The 23,245-nt window shown below is 48.6% G+C and overlaps 2 protein-coding genes across 9 annotated transcripts; both read left to right on the top strand.

The window, feature by feature from the left end:
- On the top strand, positions 1 to 6,955 carry LOC309336816 (uncharacterized protein). 6 transcript variants are annotated; one of them, XM_081853183.1, is made up of 4 exons: positions 1 to 298; positions 2,161 to 2,961; positions 4,769 to 4,895; positions 5,946 to 6,955. In XM_081853183.1, the coding sequence occupies exons 2-4, from the start codon at positions 2,239 to 2,241 to the stop codon at positions 6,761 to 6,763; spliced, it is 1,668 nt and encodes a 555-aa protein (XP_081709309.1). In that variant the 5' UTR covers positions 1 to 298; positions 2,161 to 2,238; the 3' UTR covers positions 6,764 to 6,955. The 6 variants fall into 6 exon arrangements, with proteins under 6 accessions (XP_081709309.1, XP_081709307.1, XP_081709310.1 ...); XM_081853181.1 differs by having other exon boundaries at positions 2 to 298; positions 2,158 to 2,961; XM_081853184.1 differs by lacking the exon at positions 1 to 298 and adding an exon at positions 320 to 447 and having other exon boundaries at positions 2,158 to 2,961.
- Positions 6,956 to 8,848: 1,893 nt separating this feature from the next.
- On the top strand, positions 8,849 to 22,283 carry LOC309336605 (uncharacterized protein). Of its 3 annotated transcripts, none has more exons than XM_081852620.1 (5): positions 8,849 to 9,248; positions 14,817 to 15,665; positions 16,660 to 16,798; positions 18,938 to 19,195; positions 20,890 to 22,283. In XM_081852620.1, the coding sequence occupies exons 2-5, from the start codon at positions 14,886 to 14,888 to the stop codon at positions 21,915 to 21,917; spliced, it is 2,205 nt and encodes a 734-aa protein (XP_081708746.1). In that variant the 5' UTR covers positions 8,849 to 9,248; positions 14,817 to 14,885; the 3' UTR covers positions 21,918 to 22,283. The 3 variants fall into 3 exon arrangements, with proteins under 3 accessions (XP_081708746.1, XP_081708744.1, XP_081708745.1); XM_081852618.1 differs by lacking the exon at positions 8,849 to 9,248 and adding an exon at positions 14,014 to 14,664; XM_081852619.1 differs by lacking the exon at positions 8,849 to 9,248 and adding an exon at positions 14,016 to 14,664 and having other exon boundaries at positions 18,941 to 19,195.
- The last annotated feature ends 962 nt before the right edge of the window (positions 22,284 to 23,245 follow it).

Raw genomic sequence — 23,245 nt, 5'->3', positions numbered from 1 at the left:
CAGAGTACAGGATAAAAAGATGCTTCTTCAGCCTAAGATGAAAACTATACTGTACAATTAAGGTGCTAGAGGAAACACTGTCCCTGTGTGTAAAAGGGGATTTTGCCACTGCCTATGGAGGAGTTAAAACGAGAGAGTTCCTTGGAGGACCCTCCTGCTTCCTAGAAAGGAGGAAACGGAAGTGGTGAAAACATAACCCAGGATGTAAACACTGGAAAGCCCCGTTTCCTGTTCCATCCTCTTTCCTCCTCCCCCTGGAAACCGATTCTCTTTTTTTGGTGTGGGGCTATGCCTTTAGGTGAGGTTATCATTATACAATCTCTTCGTTTTGTTGTTGGGGCTGGAGCTCCGGAAGGAGAAGCCCGATTCTGGGAAGAGAAGGAGAGCAGACCAGATCAAAGGGGGGGGGAGGGGGAGGAATTGCACCTGCAAAGGGAGGTGCAGCAGGTGAGAGGTCAGGTGAGAGCCAGGCAGGGCTGCATCGTTCCTGAGACACCCTCTCCTGCTGACTGACGTGGGTCTTGCACGATGGAATGCTTCCTAGTGGTCGGTAATGCCTTGCACCTAGAAAGCTAGCAGCTCAGGGTTCTAGCCTCCACCTCCTCCCTGATCTATTATTTGCTTTGCATAAGACCCCAGGCTCATTCTCCATCCCGGTTGCCCACTGAAGGGTAAGATGTGAAGGGGATAAGCTCAGAGCGATTTGCAGCAAAAAGGGGGCTTTGCATGCAAAAGTTCCCGGATTCAGTCTCCTGCTACGTTGGTAATCTTGCTGTACACAGCAGTGGTTATTTTATGAGAGGGCAGTATATCAATGCAGATATCTATCTATCTATCTATCTATCATCATCATCTATCACCTACCTACCTACCTACCTACCTACCTACCGACCTACCTGTGTCTGTCTGTCTGTCTATGTCTTTGGCACCCCCAGCTAGGGTTGGGAATGTTCCCTGCCTGAAATGACTTTGCCCATTATTGTACACAGTACTTGGCTGGGTGAGTCTGACAGTAGGCAGCCTCTACCCAAATTTCCTGCATGCATTGGACTGCCATATGTCTTGAATTTCTCAGGCATAGCTGGTATTCAGCGTAAAATCGCTGAACTGTCCAGGAAAACGGAAAAAGCTCAACAGCTTTTGTGCCCGGATTTTCACTTTTTGAAATACGGCAGCCCTGCGCATGCAGATATTCCCGTCGCCACCATATGGTGTTGGGGGCACGTTCAGTGACCCGAGTTTCCATTGTCAGGTTATAAACCAGAATGGCAGTAGCAATGGCATTTCTTCTTTTTTTGTAAGGGTTGCAGATTTGAGATGTGTGTTTGCTTTGTTATTGAGGTGTGTGGATTTCTAAGCTTTGAGGCTCTCTGTGTGGTGCAGGGACTCCCTATCCTCTCATGGCGGGGTGGGGGCATTTGGTTATGTTACCCTCACCCCGCAGGTCTCATTCTCAACAAGAGCATAAATCCGTGCCACAGTGTGGCGTTTGTGGTTAGAGGGCTAGGCCAGGAGCTGGGACATGGGTTCAAATCCCCGATCGGCCGTGACGCTCACTATGTAACTTTGAGGGCCAGTCACCTGCCTCTCGGCTTAACCAACCTTATATGTAAAAGGTAAAGGGACTCCTGACCATTAGGTCACGTCGTGGCTGACTCTGGGGTTGCGGTGCTCATCTCGCTTTATTGGCTGAGGGAGCCTGCATACAGCTTCCGGGTCATGTGGCCAGCATGACTAAGCTGCTTCTGGCGAACCAGAGCAGAGCACGGAAACGCCGTTTACCTTCCCGCCTGAGCGGTACCTATTTATCTACTTGCACTTTAAGGTGCTTTCAAACTGCTAGGTTGGCAGGAGCAGGGACCGAGCAACGGGAGCTCACCCTGTCGCGGGGATTCGAACCGCCAGCCTTCTGATCAGCAAGCCCTAGGCTCCTTGGTTTAACCCACAGTGCCACCCGCTTCCCTAACCTTATATGAGGAAGAAGCAAAACATCTGTGCCACCTTGATCTCTTTGGAGGAAAAAGATGGGATATAAATGAAATAAATAAATAAATAAATAAATAAGAAAGAAAATAAGCTGGCATAAAATGTTTGCTGATGATCTTGAAACAAATGTTTATTTGTGTTCCTTTCTTCCTCCCCCCTCTCCCTCTGAAGAAGAAATCCCCTTTCCTGGGCATCTACGGAAATATTCGGAGACTGTCAGTGTCCTGCGGAGGAATTGCCACCAGCTTGCAGATGGAAGACCCTCTAGGCCTCAGACTGGTGGAAGGGTCAGACGGATCTGGGGAAAATGCTCATGTTACCCAGAAATACCCAAGAAGGACGCCACATTCTCAGCAAAAGGTGAAACAGGAGTCAAGGGAAGGGATCCTTCAGTGCTGGGAAGCCCAGTGGCAGCAGTTCCTGAAGGAAGTGGAGTCTCCTCACTCGGCGTGGGGGGTCCCACAGTGGCCAGAGGAGCCCACCCCCTGGCATGACGCCAAGGCCTTCTTTGCCTCCTTTGAGCAAGTGGCCAAAGCCTGCCAGTGGCCCAAAGAGGAGTGGGTGGCTCGACTCCTGCCGGCCCTCAGCGGACAGGCCAAATGGGCTTTTGGCAGCTTGGAGGCCAGAGACAGAGAGGATTATGGGAAAGTGAAGGCGGCCATCTTGCGCGGGGACGCTGTCAGCAGGGAGAAGCAGCGCCAGCACTTCCGGCGCTTCTGCTACCAGGAGGCTGATGGTCCGAGAGGGGCCTACAGCCATCTCCAGGAGCTCTGCCACCGCTGGCTGAAAGTGGAGAGGCACACCAAGGAGCAGATCCTGGAGCTGCTGATCCTGGAGCAGTTCCTGGCCATCCTGCCAGCGGAGATCCAGAGCTGGGTCAGGGAATGCGGCCCAGACAGCTGTTCCCAGGCAGTGGCCCTGGCGGAGGATTTTCTACGAAGGCAGAAGGAGACAGAGAGATGGGAAGAGCAGAAGGTGAGGAGGTCTAATCCAGGTGGAGACTCAGGACACTTCCCCATACCAGCTCTGCTTCAGACCCTCCTTGAGTGTTTATTGTCTGGCTGGGGTGACAAATAATAATAATATAATAATTTATTACTTATACCCCGCCCATCTGGCCAGGTCTCCCCAGCCTGTCTAAGCGGCTCCCAACAGAATATTAAAAGCACAATAAAACACTAAACATTAAAAAGTTCCCTAAACAGGGCTGCCTTCAGATGTCTTCTAAAAGTCAGGTTAATAGTCGGGTTAAGAACTTAATTCATTCCAGAGGTCCGTTCTTAACCTGAAACTATTTTTAACCTGAAGTACCACTTTAGCTAATGGGGCCTCCCGCTGCCGCGGCTCCGCTGGAGCACTATTTCTGTTCTCATCCTGAAGCAAAGTTCTTAACCCGAGGTACTATTTCTGGGTTAGCGGAGTCTGTAAGCTGAAGCATCTGTAAGCTGAAGCGTCTGTAACCCGAGGTATCATTGTAGTTGTTTATTTCCTTGACATCTAATGGGTGGGCGTTCCACAGGGCAGGCACCACTACTGAGAAGGCCCTCTACCTGGTTTCCTGTAACCTCACTTCTCGCAGTGAGGGAACCGCCAGAAGGCCCTCAGAGCTGGACATCAGTGTCCAGGCTGAACGATGAGGTTGAAGACGCTCCTTCAGGTATACTGGCCGAGGCTGTTTAGTGCTTTAACGGTCAGCACCGACACTTTGAATTGTGCTTGGAAACGTAGTGGGAGCCAATGTAGGTCTTTCAGGACCAGTGTTATGTGGTCCTGGCAGCTGCTCTGAGTCACCAGTCTTGCTTCCGCATTCTGGATTAGTTGCAGTTTCCGGGTCACCTTCAAAGGTCGCTCTACGTAGAGTGCATTGCAGTAGTCCAAGCGGGAGATAACCAGAGCATGCACCACTCTGGTGAGACAGTCCGCAGGTAGGCAGGGTCTCAGCCTGCGTACCAGATTGAGCTGGTAGACAGCTGCCTTGGACACAGAATTGACCTGCACCTCCATGGACAGCTGTGAGTCCAAAATGACTCCCAGGCTTTGCACCTGGCCCTTCAGGGACAAAGTTACCCCATTCAGGACCTGGGGGTCCTCCACACCTGCCTGCCTCCTGTCCCCCCAAAACATTACCCCTGTCTTGTCAGGATTCCACCTCAATCTGTTAGCCGCCATCCATCCTCCAACCACCTCCAGACACTCACAGAGGACTTTCATCGCCTTTACTGGTTCTGATATAAAAGAGAGGTAGAGCTGTGTGGTGCTGTGGGTTAAACCACAGAGCCTAGGGCTTACCGATCAGAAGGTTGGCGGTTCGAATCCCCATGACAGGGTGAGCTCCCATTGCTCGGTCCCTGCTCCTGCCAACCTAGCAGTTCAAAAGCATGAAGTGCAAGTAGATAAATAGGTACCGCTCCGATGGGAAGGTAAACGGCGTTTCCGTGCGCTGCTCTGGTTCTCCAGAAGCGGCTTAGTCATGCTGGCCACATGACCCGGAAGCTGTTGGCGGACAAACAGTGGCTCCCTTAGCCAGTAAACCGAGATGAGCGCCGCAACCCCAGAGTCGTTCGCGACTGGACCTAATGGTCAGAGGTCCCTTTACCTTTACCTTTAGAGCTGGTATCATCTGCATACTGATGAACACCCAGCCCAAACAGGATGCTGGACTAGATGGGCCATTGGCCTGATCCAGCAGGCTGTTCCTGTGTCCTTATTGTCACTAAAGCATTGCGAGTTAGGTTCAGCCAGGAATTTGCAGACCTTTGGCTAAAACTGTTTCTAGTTTCAGGAGCCTCTGCTGGGTGAGGAGGGTGCTGTTGGTTTCTTAGGAACAGAGCGAGCCTCTGTGCTTCCAGCCCAGACGCAGCCATGCGGAGAAGCAAAGGAGGAGAATGACTGTGGTGACAGCCTACTGGGTAAGCACAAAATCAAAGAATTGTAGCATCAGAAGGGATTTCAAGGGGTCATCTAGTCCAACCCGCTGCAGTGCAGGAATCACATCTAAAGAACCTACCAGGGATGAGCTGCTGAGCTCATTAGACATGACACTAATGAAGTTAACAGAAATAACAGAGGTAACAGAAATCACTGGGTTAAAGCTGACAGAAAGTCAAGAGGTAGCATCATTATCAATTTACGAGGGGGTGGAAGGTTCACAGGCCAGGAAGGACTTGCTCACAAATTTATTGACAGCCGCACGAATTATTGTAGCTAGGAAGTGGAAGGGGCAAGCAGAATACAAAATGGAAGAATGGTATAAAGAGGTGTGGGATATAGCTATTAACGATAAATTAACATGTGCCATTAAGGTAAGATGGGGAATATACAGGAGAAATTATTTCGAGGAGATATGGAAGGTGTTTGTCGAATTTGTACTGTTAATAATATAATAATAATAATTTATTATTTATACCCCACCCATCTGCCTATGCTTCCCCAGCCTCTCTGGGCGGCTTTCAACATAATATTAAAATGCAGTAATGCATCAAACATTCCCTAAACAGGGCTGCCTTCAGATGTCTTCTAAAAGTCTCGTAGTTGGTTTCTCTTTGACATCTGGTGAGAGGGTGTTCCACAGGGAGGGCGCCACTGCCGAGAAGGCCCTCTGCCTGGTTCCCTGTAAATTGGCTTCTCGCAGTGAGGGAACCGTCAGAAGGCCCTCGGTGCTGGACCTCAGTGTCCGGGTAGAACGATGGGGGTGGAACGGAAAGGAGTCAAACCCATTGCAAGAGGAGTTGAAATTTTGGGAGGTTGGATAATTACAATGGAATGGTCTTGGGGGTGGGGTGCACATTGTTATTTATTTATGATTTATTTATGATTATTACTTTGTCAAAAAATGCAAACAAACAATTGACTCCAACTTTGAGTGGTGTGATTTACTGCGGACTCGCTCTTTGACAGGTTCGCTGGCCTGATCCCTCAGGCTAATCTTACATTCTAATTCTTTCTCTTGATTCCAACAGATTACAGGCAAACGACCGAGCACAACAATCTGCAGGCAACGCCCAAGCCAGTGGAGTTGCATCGGGCACCCCAAAGGAGGTCCGTTGATTGCAGTTCCCGGGGTCCTGAGCAGGGACAAACTGCCCCGAAGGAGCTCAGACCCAAAACCCAGCAGGGGAACCACGTCCGGAACAGATTGGTGATGTCCGTTTACCCTGCGGAAAATGGAAAAATCCTCGTCGAAGGCCCGCCGCCCCAGACGCAGAAGGTGAGCGGGGAGGACTTTGGACAGGACTCGGGCGAAAACGCTCCGGAGAGGCCCTACCACCGGTGCGCCACCTGCGGGAAAACCTTTGGCCAGAACTCGCACCTTCTCTTCCACCAGAGGACCCACGACGTGGAGAAGCCGTACAAGTGCAGCCAGTGCGGGAGCAGTTTCCACTCGCGCCAGGGCCTCATCTACCACCAGCGGAGCCATGCGGGCGAGAAGCCCTACAAGTGCTCCTTCTGCGGGAAGACCTTCAGCCAGAGCTCCCACCTGCTGGTGCATTGCAGGAGCCACACGGGGGAGAAGCCCTTCAAGTGCCCCACCTGCGGGAAGTGCTTCAGCCGGAACTCGCTGCTGACCGTCCACGAGAGGACCCACACGGGGGAGAAGCCCTACAAGTGCTCACAGTGTGGGAGTAGGTTCCACTCGGGATCAGGGCTCATCAACCACAAGAGGATCCACACTGGCGTGAAACCTTACAAGTGCGCCGAGTGCGGGAGGGACTTCATCCGCAAAGCGCACCTCGCCAGGCACCAAAGCGTACACGGCGAAGACAAGGCTGGCACCTGACACTCCTGTCTTTGGCCACTGGGAAGCCAGTGAGAGCCAGTGTGGTGTCGTGGTTAAGAGCGGTGGACTCGTAATCTGGGGAACTGGGTTCGCTTCCCCGCTCCTCCACATGCAGCTGCAGGGTGACCTTGGGCTAGTCACACTTCTCTGAAGTCTCTCAGCCTCACTCACCTCACAGAGTGTTTGTTGTGTGGGGAAAGGAGATAGTGAGCCGTTTTGAGAGCCTAGGACTTGCCGATCGGAAGGTCGGTGGTTCGAATCACCGTGATGGGGTGAGCTCCCATTGCTCTGTCCCAAGCTTCTGCTAACCTAGCAGTTCAAAAGCACGTCGAAAGCAGTTCAAAGTGCAAGTAGATAAATTGGTACCGCTCCGGCAGGAAGGTAAACGGTGTTTCCATGCGCTCCTCTGGTTCACCAGAAGCGGCTTAGTCATGCTGGCCACATGACCCAGAAGCTGGCCACATGACCCTCTGCCAATAAAGCGAGATGAGCGCCGCAACCCCAGAGTCGTCCACGACTGGGCCTAATGGTCAGGGGTCCATTTACCTTTCCCTTTAGGGTAGTGATAAAGTGGGATATCAAATCCAAACTCTTCTTCTTTTGGGGGCTTTCTGTTCGGAAGACAAGAGAACATGGCAGAGGGATGCTCTGCCACTTCTGTCTTTGGAACAGGCATCTTTTAAATGGGTCTGGCCCCGAAAATAAACTTTTTGTTAACCGCTCTGTAGTGGGTAAGGGGGCAGAATTTGTAGCCTCTTCTGGGGAGGAAAAAACTTAAACGTGATGCAGAGTTTCCAAAAAACAGACCAGAGGCAATTGTACTTCATCCAGCAGAGCTTTACTGGCTGCTGAAGGCAAATGAGCATAATGGTCACATTCAGGATTGGCACAGTCCATAAGAATCCAGTTGCAGCGCTTACAATAAAACTTACAAACTTATAATAAGACTAAACCCTAACACCAGAGCATACAGAAACAGAATACTGGAACAGAGAGGTAGAAAGAGAAAGTAAAACCCAGGATCATTCTGGTTTGTATTTATAGTCAGCATGACCTTAACAGAAAGAGTTAAGAGAACCAGTTTTCCAAAAATCCTTGAAAACCGGGTTTCGATCGTTCGGGAGCCGATTTGTTCAGGAGCCAAGGCGTTCGAGATCCAAGGTACGACTGTATTCAGATTCAAAGCAGCTTACAGCTGTTTCTTGGTTCCCCTCCTGTTCTCCTTGCTCTGAAGGGTGTCCCATTCCAAAAGCCAGAGGGAGATGCCCAGCAATCAAGAGACGGGTCTGGAGCCTTTAAGCTTCCACTGAGGAAACCTAAACTCATTATCCTGGACTATTAGCTAGCATCAGCTTTACAAACAGGTGGTGTGTCGAGAGTCAAGAACACACACACACACACACACACACACACACACACACACACACACGAGAGATTTTCACATAAAAAGACTCAGGTGGATATTGGTTGTGGGTCAGGGAGGAGGGAAAGGGAAAGAAAGAAAGGGTAAAACAGCACAGAGAATAACATATATGGGCAGAGGACTAAGAATTACATACTATGTACTGCATGCATTTCCCCATAAACATTTCAATAAATACATTTCTTTTGCAAAAAAAAGTGATTAAATGGTTTTTGAACTGTTGCTGTTAACTGGTCGGTTCCAAGTTTTCTTGGGGTATCATACAGTGTAGAAAGTTCTCAGGCAATTCAGCCATACCCAAACAGTTACCACGTTTTTTAAGGGGCAGTGTGTGTAGCTCTTATGTATATAAGAACATCATAAGAGCCGTGCTAGAGCCATGAGCTTAAACAACACCGCTGGTGCTTTTCAAGCTATCTTGGGATTCGTTTGAATGGGAAGCGGCGCAGGGATGCAAACGGACGGTGGATCAAATGCGAAAATCAATGCAGCAGTGCCCCTAAGTGACCCCCTCCCCTTTTGGGAGAGATCGGAAAGGCTCTCCTGGAATTGCAGCTCCGACAGGGAAAGACTACAACTCCCAGAATTCCCTTTTGCCCAGAAAAGTCCAGCCGGCGTGAGCCTGACTCTGTGCAGAAAGAGGAGGAGCTTTCCCCCCCCCGCCCCCCCCAGTCAATGCTAAGAAGGCAGGAGGGAGCCCTTTGCACACAAAAAAATAATATGCCCACCTAGAATCGGGGATCAGAGAGAGAAAGAGAAAAGTGTGTGTGTGTGTTTATGTGTGGATCCAAACCTCCCCTTGTGGAATTGGATCTGGGCCAGCAAGATCCTTGCAACACAAGCTGGGAGAGAGGGAATGAGAGAGCCAGCAGCAGATCTAAATTTTCGCATGGAGAGCTGAGCTCCTTGCGCGATTCCTTTGAATGCATGCCGTTTTCTTGGGGCCGGCGGGTGCTCTTTGGGGCGCACGTGGCGTCACGGGGGAGATGCACGTCTGAACGGACGCAGGGACGGGGAAGATTGGGGACGCGCATCCCTTCAAACACCAAGCCGGATTAGAAGGTGAGAGCGCTTCCTTCCCTTTTTTGGCCAATTGTTTTTATTGATTTTCTAAATTATAATACTGTAATAATAATAATTTATAGCCCGCCCATCTGGCTGGGTTTCCCCAGCCACTCTGGGCGGCTTCCAACAGAATATTAAAATACAATAATCTATTAAACATTAAAACGCGTCCCTAAATTATTGCACGTCATTGCCAAATGAATGCAATTTAATGCAATTTTCCAAAACTGGCTTCCAGAGAGCACTTCCTCTTAAATGAATGTATGTGTGAACAGGTGCCAGCTCCGTGGGACCCTCCCACAAAATTCCCTATGAAGGGGGCGGGCACCCACAAATTTCGGTGCCAGGGCCATGCATGCTGCATGACACAGAGGTCCTATGGCTGGGTCGGGATGGCATGGGGATGAGGGACCAACTCCCTTCTCTTGCGGGGGCCCAATTAGTGCCATTGCCTTCCGTTAAGAGTTTGGGTGTAATCCTTGACGCCTCCCTTTCCATGGAGGCGCAGGTTACAGCAACAGCCAAGGCGACATTTTTCCACCTTTGCCGCATCAAGCAGTTGGTCCTTACCTTTCCCGCCCCGACTTGGCCGCAGTGATCCATGCGACAGTCATCTCCAGGATTGACTACTGTAATTCGCTCTATGCGGGGCTGCCCTTGAAGCTGTCCCAGAAACTCCAGCGGGTGCAGAATGCTGCAGCGAGGCTCCTCACGGGGTCTCTGCCATGGGAGCATATTCACCCAGTGCTTTTCAAGCTGCACTGGCTCCCGGTGGAGTACAGGGTCAGATTTAAGGTGCTGCTTTTGACCTTTAAAGCCCTTCACGGCCTAGGACCCTCGTACCTACGGGACCGCCTCTCCTGGTATGCCCCACGGAGAGCCTCAAGGTCCATAAATAACAACACCCTAGTGGTCCCGGGCCCTAAGGAAGTTAGATTGGCTTCGACCAGAGCCAGGGCCTTTTCAACTCTGGCTCCAGCCTGGTGGAACTCTCTGCCTCATGAGACCAGGGCCCTGCAGGATCTGATTTCTTTCCGCAGGGCCTGTAAGACAGAGTTGTTCCGCCTGGCCTTTGGCTTGGAGCCAATTTGATTCCCTCCCTCCCTCTCTTTCTTTTTTTCTTTTTTTCCCTTTTCCTTCTCCTCCTGCGATGAGGCTACATTTTAATATTTTAATGTTCCATTATTTTAATGTTGTATTTTATTTTTGTTTTTAAGTTTGTAATCATTCATCTTGTTTTTATTATTGCTTGTAAGCCGCTCTGAGCCCGGCCTTGGCTGGGGAGGGCGGGGTACAAATAAAAAAAATATTATTATTATTATTATTATTATTATTATTATTATTATTATTATTATGACACCCACGGCCCCAGGCACCCAAGGTGGCGGGACAAAGTTGGTACTCCTCTGTGTGTGTAAGAGAGAGCACTTCCAAGTCTAGGATGCTTGCCAGGTATACAGATCACAGAATCATAGGGTTGGGAGGGACTCTAGTGGTCATCTAGACCAGCCCCCTGCAATGCAGGAATCTCAACTCAAGCACCCATGACATATGGCCATCCGACCTCTGCTTTAAAACCTCTGAGGAAGAAGAGGCCGCAACCTCCCGAGGGGGACTGTTCCACTGTTGAACAGCTCTTCCTTTCAGAAAGTTATTCTTGATATTTAGCCATGTTGCAGGAATTTATGTATAGGTTGGGGGGGGTTGCCCCTCCAGCAGATATCATGCACATGCAGCCCACTACCAATATCAGCACAATCACTTTTGTGACTTTTGTGATTTGTCCCCACAAAACACTTCATCACAGTTTCTTCCTGTCTAGTCAAAGGGCCTTTGCTGCACAATACCAAATGTAAGAATTCACTGATAAATGTACCTATGTACTGGCTCACGGGGAAAACTTCAGAAATTTATATAGACATGTGAGCTCAGCTACTCAGCAGCCCCTCTGCCTGAGTGATAATCCCTGGCATCCTGATACCTGAGTGCCAGACAGGTAGCCATTCCAGAAATAACAAACCCAGATGAAGACAAAAGGGTGTGATTAACTTGGCTGGGAAAGAGGGAAATGTAAATATCTCTTTTGTGACACTTGATGGGTGTTTGGTGGAGGGCAAGGAGAACCATGGGGCAGGGTCCAGGATGCTCAGATTACTGTCACCAGACCTCCCCTTTCATGATGTAACCATGATGTATTAGTGATGTAGTTTGGTGGGGGGTGTAACATGGGGATTAGCAGCTAATAAAAGTTTGGGGGCTCTTTTGTTCAGAGCTTCCATCTTGTTTCACCTGGTGGCAGGTGGGAGTCCTGTCGCGACAGTCTTCAATAAAGACCAAGCCTACTGGCTGCTGTTTTGCTCTGGTATTCCTGGCTGGTGTCCTTGTTTTTTGTTCAAGGGAGCCCTCAGATTTCTCCGCTAACAGCCGGAATCTCCTTTCTTGTAACTCAAAGCCATTGGTTTGGGTTCATATGGAAGGTTTTTTTAATGTTTAATGTTTTATTATGTTTTTATATATGTTGGAAGCTGCCCAGAGTGACCAGCAGATGGGTGGGGTATAAATAATGACATTATGATTATGATTATGATTATGATTATGATTATGGAAGAGGACGTCCCTATTTTCATCGGAGAAATGTTGAAGGGTATGTAAGTTTAAGGGATGCGGGTGGCGCTGTGGGTTAAACCACAGAGCCTAGGACTTGCCGATCAGAAGGTCGGCGGTTCGAATCCCCGCGACAGGGTGAGCTCCTGTTGCTCGGTCCCTGCTCCTGCCCACCTAGCAGTTCGAAAGCTCCTCAAAGTGCAAGTAGATAAATAGGTACCACTCCGACGGGAAGGTAAATGGCGTTTCCGTGTGCTGCTCTGGCTCGCCAGAAGTGGCTTTGTCATGCTGGCCACATGACTCAGAAGCTGTCTACGGACAAACGCAGGCTCCCTCGGCCTATAGAGTGAGATGAGTGCACAACCCCAAAGTCGGTCACTACTCGACCTAATGGTCAGGGGTACTGTCAGAGCTGCCTCTAGGTCCCAGCTCACAGAGGACCAACGCTAGGCTGTCGTAACGTACAAAAGTCTTTATTGGACCACTTCTTTAGTGCATTTCGGAGGGCTGGGTCATTATCTCGCCACAGATTGTGCAGCCACGCTTTAGCTTCTCCATGGAGATGAGTTAGTATGAAGCCTACTTTCTCCTCCTCATCTCTAAAGTCCTTCTCCAGCAACTTAAGTGCAAAAACCACGTCTGCTCTGAAGTTAGGATACTGCTGCAGGCTCCCATCGAAATGAGACATGAGGCTGCCTCCCCTCTTTCCTAGACCAATCCCCTCTGGTCTGGCTCCCGGTAGCCCCTGTTTAGTCAACATTTCCAACCTGGTTTACAGATCCCGGCAGGCAGCGGCTGCTTCGTCTTCTCTCTTTCTGGATGCTAATATTTCCATGTTAAGCCTTGTCACTGCGTCTTGCAGGGCTGCCATTTGTTCTTCGGTAGTCATCCTGTCCTGCTTTCGTGAGCTCGCGAAGCACCAATCTTCGCCCCTCGCTGCGCCCACTCACGTTGCGAGGTTTTATGGAGACGGGACTTACTGTCAGAGCTGCCTCTAGGTCCCAGCTCACAGAGGACCAACGCTAGGCTGTCGTAACGTACAAAAGTCTTTATTGAAGTTCAGTTTCCATTTTAAAGCCGCAGCGTGCAGCCCTACATCTTAAACCCTAGATCGGCGAAGTCCCGTCTGAGTCTCCTCCCCTCTGACACCAGTTTAAGATCCTAGCCCTGCTCCACCTTTTCCGCTGCTCTCTCCTCCTCTGGGTCCTCCTGCCCGCTGGGGCATTGCCCTTTCTGGACTCTTCCGACGCTGAGTCGCTTAGCTCCTCCCCCTGCCTCCGGCGGGCTTTAGGACCCGGTTCCCAATCCTCATTCTCTGCTGTCCCGCGCTCCTGTACATTTGAACTTGCCTCTCGCGCCAACCCCGTGACCTTTCTCCTAACCGTTACACTACTTCTGTCACTGCTTCCCTCTTCCGGGATACTGGCCGGATCTGACCTCCCCTCCGTTGTCCGACTCTCCGATGGAGGCGTGGTCATCCCTGCCTCGTCTTCTCTCCCTGGTGGGGAATGTACTGGCCCCGATACTTGGGACTCTTCCCCCCCACTCTGCTCTGGTGGGGAAGCTGGTCCTGATTTCCAACTACTGCTCTGGGAGTCCCTGCTGCCCCCTTGCTCCTGGGGCGTTCCCCTTGGGAACCCCCTACCCCTGGCCACTGGCGCCCCCTTCTGTGAATCTTCCGATTCGCTGGAGAGGCTCATGGAATCCCTCGGGCCACTGTCCTCTTCTCCTACGCTCCCCTCGTATTCTTCCCCTTCGCTCTCCATTTCCTCTCTTCCCTGTGCCTCTGCTCCTGAGCCCCTGACAGGTACCTTTACCTTTATCTTTTTATGTAAGTTTAGCGTTCATTTCTGTATCATTTGCAAACAGATCAAACCTCGGTTTTCAAACGGTTCCATTGCTGAATGTTTCAGCTCCCCAACACTGAAAACCTGGAAGTAAGTGTTTTGGTTTTAAACATTTTTCGGAACTCGAATGACTTCCGAGGCGCGTCCCCCCCCCCAATTGAAATTGGCAACAGCCCTTGGATTTTCTGTTTTCGAATGTTTCAGAAGTCGAACGGTCTTCCGGAACGGATTACGTTCGAAAACCGAAGTTCCACTGTAACTGAAAAATTAGTTTGAAGCTTGCGCTATATTCCCAGATGTGGCTTTCATGTTGTGTGAATGCTCAACTGTAATGTAGAAATTAACAGGGAAATGTCAGGAAAGCAAAATATATGTCGTGCAACTGCAGCCTAAGAGAGAGAAAGTTGAGGTGGCTGTCAACAGGAGATGGCGAGGCTCTCTTGAATTTTTAAGGTTAGAAGGGTGTGCAAATGTCTGTGTACCTTACACTCAAAGCGCCTTTAATACAACTTTCCACAGTTGTGGCTTCTCCAAAAGAATCATGGGAACCTTTGTTGAAGAAGTTTAAAATAAGAGGTCCCCTGTTCCCCTTGACTGACAGTTCCCAAAGCGGTTTTGCAATCGGCTCCTCTTTCTGGGAAACTCTGTGAATTTGTGTGAGGCTCAAATCTTAAGGTGGATGAGTGGAAAAGCATCTTCTTTGTATGCAGAATGTCACAGGTTCGATCCTTGGCAATGTGGAGGGAAGGGGGGGGGAGGGAGCAAATTTAGGTCCTAAAACATTCTGGTTCCATGATAACCAGGTAGAATGTTCCGGAGAGGGAAGGAGCTACGTGGCAGTTGGTTCCGCCCAGGCCAACGCCACTCTGGGCGGCTCCCAACAGAATTAAAAGCACAATAAAACATCAAACATTAAAAGCTTCCCTAAACAGGGCTGCCTGCAGATGTCTTCTAAAAGTCAGGTAGTTGTTTATTTCCTTGACATCTGGTGGGAGGGTGTTCCACAGGGCAGGTGCCACTACCGAGAAGGCCCTTTGCCTGGGGAAAGAGATTCCACCAGGGAGAGAGTTTGGAAAGGTTTATCTCACCTGCATATTTTTTTTTCCTCCCCCAGACAGAAGCTCAGCGCACCCACCTCGATCACAGTAGTTTATTCTGGAGTTTTCCGGGAGTTTGTCCCGGGATGAAAATGGAAAGGGACGTTCCCGACGGCAGTATGCAAAGGGAAAGCCCCGGGAAATCCATTTGCGACAATGTAAACTGCAAATCCAGGATGGGCTTCGAGGGAGAAAGCGAATCCCCTGAAGCAGTGCATTGTGGGGGATCGCGCCGGAGAGCGACTCTGCACCAGGTGAAGGAGGAGCCGGAAGATGGTTTGGCTCAGACCTGGGAAGCCCAGTGGCAGGAGTTTTTGAAGACAGTAGAGTCCCCTCACTCGGAATGGGGGGTCCCCCAGTTGCCGGAGGAGCCCACCCCCTGGGACGACGCCCAGGCCTTCCTGGCCTCCTTCGAGCGAGTGGCCGAAGCCTGCCGGTGGCCCAAGGGCGAGTGGATGGTCCGTCTGCTGCCGGCCCTCAGCGGGGAAGCCGAGCTGGCCTTCAGCAGCCTGGAGGCCGGAGACAAGGAGAATTATGGGAAAGTGAAGGCCATCATCCTGCGATGGGATGCCCTCACGAGGGAGAGGTGGCGCCAGCACTTCCGCTGCTTCCGCTACCAGGAGGCCGAGGGGCCGCGAGGGGTTTGCGGGCAGCTCCAAGAACTCTGCCGCCAGTGGCTGAAGGTAGAGAGGCACTCCAAGGAGCAGATCCTGGAGCTGCTGATCCTGGAGCAGTTCCTGACCGTCCTTCCACCGGAGATCCAGAGCTGGGTGAGGGAGCACAGCCCGGAAACCTGCTCCCAGGCGGTGGCCCTGGCCGAGGAGTTCTTGTTGAGGCAGCGAGAGGCCGAGAGACTGGATAACCAGGTGAGAGCTGCCATAAAACTGTGGTTGGCAGGTTACACCAAACCAGGTGTCCATGGAGGTGCAGGTCAATTCTGCATCCAGGGCAGCTGTCTACCAGCTCCATCTGGTACGCAGGCTGAGACCCTACCTGTCTCACCAGAGTGGTACATGCTCTAGTTATCTTGGACTACTGCAATGTGCTCTACGTGGGGCTACCTTTGAAGGTGACCCGGAAACCACAACTAATCCAGAATGCGGCAGCTAGACTGGTGAGTGGGAGCAGCCGCCAAGACCACATAATACCGGTCTTGAAAGACCTGCATTGGCTCCCAGTACGTTTCCGAGCACAATTCAAAGTGTTGGTGTTGACCTTTAAAGCCCTAAATGGTCTCAACCTAGTATACCTGAAGGAGCGTCTCCACCTGCATCGTTCAGCCCGGACACTCAGGTCCAGCGCCCAGGGCCTTCTGGTGGTTCCCTCATTGTGAGAAGCAAAGCTACAGGGAACCAGGCAGAGGGCCTTCTCGGTAGTGGCACCCGCCCTGTGGAACGCCCTCCCATCAGCTGTCAAAGAGATAAACAGCTACCTGATATTTAGAAGACATCTGAAGGCAGCCCTTTTCAGGGAAGTTTTTAATGTGTGACATTTTAATGTATTTTTAATCTTTATTGGGAGCCACCCAGAGTGGCTGGGGAGGCCCAGCCACATGGACGGGGTACAAATAATAAATTATTATATTACTATATAACCTCTGGCTTTCCAGATGTTGTTAATTTATGACTCTCATCACCATTGACCATGCTTACCGGAGCTGATGGGAGTTGTTGTTCAGCAATGTCTGGAAGGTCCCTCACTCCCAGAATAAACACGAGTTTGCTAGCATTTAACTTGCGCAGTTTCAACCACCTGTGCTACTTGGTTTAAAAAAGAGAAAATTCATATTGTGAAAGGCCTATCTGGCTGCCTTGGTCCTTTGGCTGAAAAATGTGAACAGGTCCCTCTCTGCTGTTGCAGGTGTTATTTGAGGAGGACGAGGAGGAAGAGGGTTCGTCTGAGGTTGACCAAACTCCTCCTGATGCTGTGCAGAAGCCGGCCAACGTGGAAACCAAGCAGGAAGATGGCAGCCACTACAATGAGGATCCGTGCCCATCGGGTAAGCATGGTGGATGGCCTACCATTGTGCTGGGTTCAAGATCAGACAGTGACGTGGACATAGTTTCCCACAGTCCAGAGGAGCAGCCCCAAGTTGGCAGGGGGGCAATCAGTCAGAAGGGGAAGAGAGAGATGTGCTTTTCTCTCAGCCAGCCAAAAGCAGTGGGCTATGAAAGCTGCGCAGAGAGATGCTCCTTTTCTTGAGGTATATTTTTCTGCAAGGTGTTGGAGTACTAGGCCTTGGTCTAAAGTTGACCGGATTGCCCTGAAACCAGCTTGTGCTTCTGTAAGGACATGTTCTCGCTCCATTCAATCCTCAAGTTTTTTACATGCATACTGTTTATCTAAGCTTCTGACAGACGGGAAACAGAATACGGAAGTTTGGGGTGTTGCTCTTTTTGGAGAAATTGTCAGGCAAATTAAGAGTTACCACGGCCAAAGTAAGGAGAATGATTTTGTAACAGTTTGGTTTGATTTTAGGTAAGGAGGAACACGTCAAGAACTCCCTCTTGCTTATGGACATATTTGGTTAAACATGACGTAAATGGGGTTTTTTAATTAATTTTTTTAAAAAAGATTTTCTTGAGTTACAGAAGTATGTGTAATGTCTCTCGTATTTTATCCATGTAACATTTTTACAAATCAGTTTCATTTGTTGAGACATTAGGAAGAAACATGACGTAAATGTTAATGTTCTGATCAGTTTCCCTTGACATGGTAAGGTTTTAGAATTCTGTTTTTGAGTTGAGTTATGATGACTGAATCTGGATTAAGCACCCACCTTGCAGCCCTATGTGTAGCCTTCTAAGCTTTTACATACCTGTGGCTTCTTTTGTGTTACAGTGGTGCCTCGCAAGACGAAATTAATCCGTTCCGTGAGGCTCTTCGTATAGCAGTTTTTTCGTCTTGCGAAGCAAGCCCATTGACAGCTTAGCGGATTAGCGCTATTAGCGGTTTAGCTGCTTTTAGCGGATCAGCTGTTAAGCGGCTTAGCGGCTTAGGAAAAGGGGGAAAAAAGGGGAAAAAACCCGCAGGAACTCACAAGACATTTCGTCTTGCGAAGCAAGCCCATAGGGAAATTCGTTTTGCGAAGCGCCTCCAAAATGGAAAACCCTTTCGTCTAGCGGGTTTTCCGTCTTGCGAGGCGTTCGTCTTGCGGGGCACCAAGGTATTTGTTTAAAGAAATGGTTGATGTATGCTCTACGGAGTGTATAAGAATAAAAAGAACTCTTCATTTGACAATATACTGTAATAATAATAATAATAATAATAATAATAATAATAATAATAAAATTTATATATATATATCCCGCGTTCCCAAGCCGAAGCCGGGCTCAGAGCGGGTAACAACGATAAAAGTTGTTAAACCAGTGTCAGCATTCTAAAATCAATTCCTTTCAAAATCAGTTCAAAATCAAATTAATGGCAACCATTGGGCTTGAGTTCTGTGAGGATTACCAAAGGAGGTAGCTGAGAACTATTTGTAAATCTGAAAAAACTAATAATTTTAAAAAGAGAAGCAAAGAGAATATCATTTATACTCACTCTTTCTTTGTTAGGTGTGTGAGCATCCTGAGATTTTTGAGTGAGCGCCATGGTCACTTTTCTTCTCCCAAGAGAAAACGCATGCACAGAAAATCAGTTGCCCGGGAGAGAAAGCGGCCAATTTATTTATTTATAAAATATTATGTTTCGAAATCCGTTCTGACAGAACGACTCTGAAGCTTTAAAAGCACATAGAGCTGCAAGAGGAAGTGGGAAAGAGCGTCAATCTTCCAACTTCCTCCTTCAGGTCTTATATGCAAGCCAGAAGAGTTTAACCATCTTCACCACTCTTCTGAATTTTCCAAAATCCAGCTTCATTCGATGTTCCTGAGTAATGAGAGAGGGGGGAAGGCTTTCCGCTGTCCACCTTCTCCAAACCATGCTTAATTATGCACTTGATCATGTTGTCTTTTTCTTTTCTCTAAACCAAGAAGTTTGGTTGTCTTTTGTATGGAAGACAACCCAGAGTGGCTGGGAAAACCCAGCCAGATGGGCGGGGTACAAATAATAAATTATTATTATTATAATTATTTGTACCCCCGTTTCCTCGAATACAGGTATGGAATTGTTTAGGATTCCCACTTTTTGTCTTCAGCAGGCAAAGGATGGATGACTGCAGAAGAGGAGGAGAAATATTTGCCCAATGATTCTGACACGGTGGTGCCACGTGGGACTTCAGCATGGAAAGAGAGTCTTTCCCCGTGTCACGAGCTCAATAGTTCCTCAGCAAGTCAGGAAAGAACGAGGTGCTGTCAGGAAATCCGCCCAGCACAGGAAGCAGAACTATCCATTTCCTGTGGGGAAGGTCCCCAGGTCCCCAGTGAACCCACGATCCAAATAGAGATTGATGCCGGTAAGGTACAGAACCCTTGAAGTGCTTGTGGCAAAAGCAGACAAAACTTCACGGACTTCCTCTTCCTAGAGTGGCCCACCGGAGGCCGTAGTGGGAAGCACCCAAGCCAGGACCTGAGTGCAGCATTGACAGTCTCCCCACTTACGATTGCAAGCAACTAGCATTCGGGGGGGGGGCACTGATTCCGACAGTGGAGGTAGATTGCAGCCATCAGGGCCAGTAGCAATCAATAGATTTATTCTCAATAATAATAATAATAATAATAATAATAATAATAATAATAATTTATACCCCGCCCAACTGGCTGGGCTTCCCCAGCCACTCTGGGCGGTTTCCAACAAAATATCAAAATACAGCAATGCATCAAACATTAAAAGCTTCCCTAAACAGGGCTGCCTTCAGATGTCTTCTAAAAGTTGTCTCTTTGAAATCTGGTGGGAGGGTGTTCCACAGGGCGGGTGCCACTACCGAGAAGGCCCTCTGCCTGGTTCCCTGTAGCTTTGCTACTCGCAATGAGGGAACCGCCAGAAGGCCCTCGGCTCTGGACCTCAGTGTCCAGGCTGAACGATGGGGGTGGAGATGCTCCTTCACGTATACAGGGCCAAGACCATTAAGGGCTTTAAAGGTCAGCACCAACACTTTGAATTGTGCTTGGAAATGTACAAATAAATAATGCCACTATCAAATGAACAAATGGATTAAAAAAAACAAACCACACCACACACAGTGAAAAACAGGTAACTAGAGAAGATAAAAATCAAACAAAACATTGAAAACAATGGGAGGGGAGGGGAAGCAACCACCACAATTTTATGATTGATTGAGAAAGGGGTGTGGGGGTGATGGAAATATGATAAAGTCCCAACCAGAGAAGAATGGCAGATTTGAGTTGATGGATTTATGCCAAAATGGCAAAAATGACAGGAAGAATCCGAAATCAGGAAGACCAAAATTTAAATAAAGAATGGGACAAATTTATAATTTATCTTAAAAACCACTGTACAGTGGTAACTCAGGTTAAGAACTTAATTCGTTCTGGAGGTCTGTTCTTAACCTGAAACTGTTCTTAACCTGAGGTACCACCTCCCGCTGCCGCTGCGCAATTTCTGTTCTCATCCTGAAGCAAAGTTCTTAACCTGAGGTACTATTTCTGGGTTAGCGGAGTCTGTAGCCTGAAGCCACTTAGTGCCCCAGAATAGAATAGAATAGAATTTATTATTTATACCTCGCCCATGGGCTTCCCCAGCCACTCTGGGCGGTTTCCAACAGAGTATTAAAATACAGTGGTCTGTTAAACATTAAAAGCTTCCCTAAAGAAGGCTGCCTTCAGATGTCTTCTAAAAGTCTGGTAGTTGTTTTTCTCTTTGACATCTGGTGGGAAGGCGTTCCACGGGGCAGATGCCACTACCGAGAAAGCCCTCCCATGTAGGGCACCACTACCCAAAATGCCCTGTTCAACACCAATTTATTACTATGAAGGGAAATGGGGATCCTTCCTTTCCACTGTCCAAGCCACCTCCAAGGTTGCATGCAGTAATATTTGTTCACAGACAAAAAGGCCCCCCACAGACTTTTGCACAGATGATGGGAGATGTGGTAGTGCCTTGTGGAACGTCCCAAGCCTTTCCCAAGCTAATAGTGAGCTTTGTTCTCCCTTTGCCCCTTGATATCTTACTGGGTTTCTCTCTTTGCAGATGATGTGTGGGAGAACGAGGAAGAACAGGAATTGCCTGGGATATTGTCCGGAAGAGATGGGCATGAACAGTTGAAGGAGATCCTTTGGAATCGAGATGGACCACAGATGGAGGAAGGCAACCACACAGGGAAAAAGAAACACCAATCCATTCCTTATCCGGATGGGAACTTTTATGACATCCCAGATCAACAAGAACAGGCAGAAAACAGGAGGGTCAAGGGCCTTGATATTTGCTGGAGAATACACACAGAAGAGAAACCAGAACAGACCTTAGTGTTTGGGAAGAGCTTCACTGAGGGCGGAAATCTTCCAGAATTTCAAATGCTCTGTGAAGAGCAGAAACCGTACAAATGCTTTGTGTGTGGAAAGTGCTTCACAAGGAGTACCAACCTTACTTCACATCAAAGAATCCACACAGGGGAGAAGCCCTATGGCTGCCCAGACTGTAGCAAGAGGTTTTCTAGCCAGTCAGATCTTATTAAGCATAAGAGAATTCACAGAGGAGAGAAACCGTACAAATGCTTTGTGTGCGGGAAGAGCTTTAGCCAGGGTGGGCACCTAACCTCACACCAAAGAATTCACACAGGGGAGAAGCCCTATAAATGCTTGGAGTGTGGGAAAAACTTTAGCAAGAACACCAACCTTACTCTGCATCAGAGAATCCACACAGGGGAGAAACCATACAAATGTATAGAGTGTGGGAAGAACTTCACTTGGAATTCAAACCTTACCTCGCATCAGAGAATTCATACCGGGGAGAAACCTTTCAAATGCTCAGATTGTAGCAAGAGCTTCTGCAATCACTCGACGCTTATTAAGCACATGCGAATCCACACAGGGGAGAAGCCCTATAAATGCTTTGTGTGCGCAAAAAGCTTCAGTCAGAGCTCTAGCCTCACGGCACACAAGAGAATCCACACGGGGGAGAAACCATATAAGTGTTCTGAATGTGGGAAGAGCTATAGCAAAAACACAAATCTTATTTCACATCAGAGAATTCACACAGTGGGAAAACTGCATAAGTAAATTGTTGCATTAATGCTTGGAGTGTAGGAAGAGCCCTCGATGTATACCTATAAGGAAAACCATAGAAATTAAACTTTCTACACATGAAGAAATCCGGCTGCCATCTTATTAGATATTCACACACAGAAGTTGCATAAATGTCTAGATGTCTGGAGGTCAAGTTATAAGTCCTGGAAAACCATACGAGTGACAGTGGACAAAACTGAGGGGGGATTGAGCAACTTCCATTGTTTCTCCATCAGTCAGTTAAAATGTAAACGGGATAGTAATTTTGGGGGGCAGTTTTTCCTAGATAGATATTTCTTTTTGTCAACATTATGCAAACTACATTGAAATAAACGTTTCTTCCAGGTTTTTCATGCAGAACTGTCGATCATTGCTTATTGTTTACATTTGCTGCAAATGGGGGGGGGGGGAGATTTTATAAAGCTTTTGGAGTTGTTTTGGAAAAGCTTCTCGAGTGATGTATGTATATATATACAGTTTAAACTGGGGGTCTCAAACAGGCCCGCAGACCGCCAGTGGTCTATCAACTCCGCTTCAGTTGGTGAAGTAGAAATTCTGTAAAACACATTACCGGAGGCCAGAGTCGCTACACAAGAGTGAGGCCTGACCACAGAACTGGTAGGACGCAGTTTAGGAGGAAGCTAACAATGACCGTTAGAGTGAAAGAACAAGTCCAGGTAAGGTGCAAGGAGGGCTCTACACGTACAGTAAAAAAGGCTGGGTTGGGTAAGTGTATCTATGGTTTATAGTTGGATGAGAAGGTGATTCTTTGGTGATCACTTGTAGCTGAGTAAGATTGCCTTGCATGAATATGGTTTTAACCGTGAGTCCATAAGTGACTGTAGAGGCTCCACACATCCTTCCACAGTGGGGACGTAGGTTTCTGGGCGGGAGTTGATCACTGAGGTTTGCAAAGCATGCCTTCCTCTTAGAACATTTCGTCCTGAGTTTGAGCGTCTTCAAAACCCACAGCACCTTTGGTAAAGGCTGCTCTCCAACTGGAGCGCTCGCAGGCCAGTGTTTCCCAGTTGTCGGTGTTTATACTACATTTTTAAAGATTTGGCTAAAGAGAGTCTTTGAACCTTTTTTTGTTGACCACCAGCATTACGCTTTCCATTTTTAAGTTCGGAGTGGAGTAGCTGCTTTAGAAGACATAATCAGGCATCCGCACAACATGACCAGTCCAATAAAGTTGGTGTTGAAGAATCATTGCTTTGACACTGGTGATCTTTGTTCTTCCAGTACACTGGCATTAGTTCGCCTGTCTTCCCAAGTGATAACGTACAATTTTTTGGAAGCACCGTTGATGGAATAATTCAAGG

Source organism: Podarcis erhardii, assembly GCF_964252035.2.
Source record: "Podarcis erhardii genome assembly, chromosome: 2".
Lineage (NCBI taxonomy): Eukaryota > Metazoa > Chordata > Lepidosauria > Squamata > Lacertidae > Podarcis > Podarcis erhardii.
Note: the sequence above shows the minus strand (reverse complement) of the source record. Positions and strands in the feature narration are given on the sequence as shown.

Excerpts from the sequence above, each read along its gene's own strand:
- LOC309336816 (XM_081853183.1), top strand. The coding sequence starts at position 2,239 with ATGGAAGACCCTCTAGGCCTCAGACTGGTGGAAGGGTCAGACGGATCT. Across the intron at positions 2,962-4,768 it reads AGAGATGGGAAGAGCAGAAG|GAGCCTCTGCTGGGTGAGGA; the intron begins GTGAGGAGGTCT and ends TTCTAGTTTCAG. Across the intron at positions 4,896-5,945 it reads CTGTGGTGACAGCCTACTGG|ATTACAGGCAAACGACCGAG; the intron begins GTAAGCACAAAA and ends TGATTCCAACAG.
- LOC309336605 (XM_081852618.1), top strand. Across the intron at positions 15,666-16,659 it reads CCGAGAGACTGGATAACCAG|GTGTTATTTGAGGAGGACGA; the intron begins GTGAGAGCTGCC and ends CTGCTGTTGCAG. Across the intron at positions 19,196-20,889 it reads CCAAATAGAGATTGATGCCG|ATGATGTGTGGGAGAACGAG; the intron begins GTAAGGTACAGA and ends CTCTCTTTGCAG.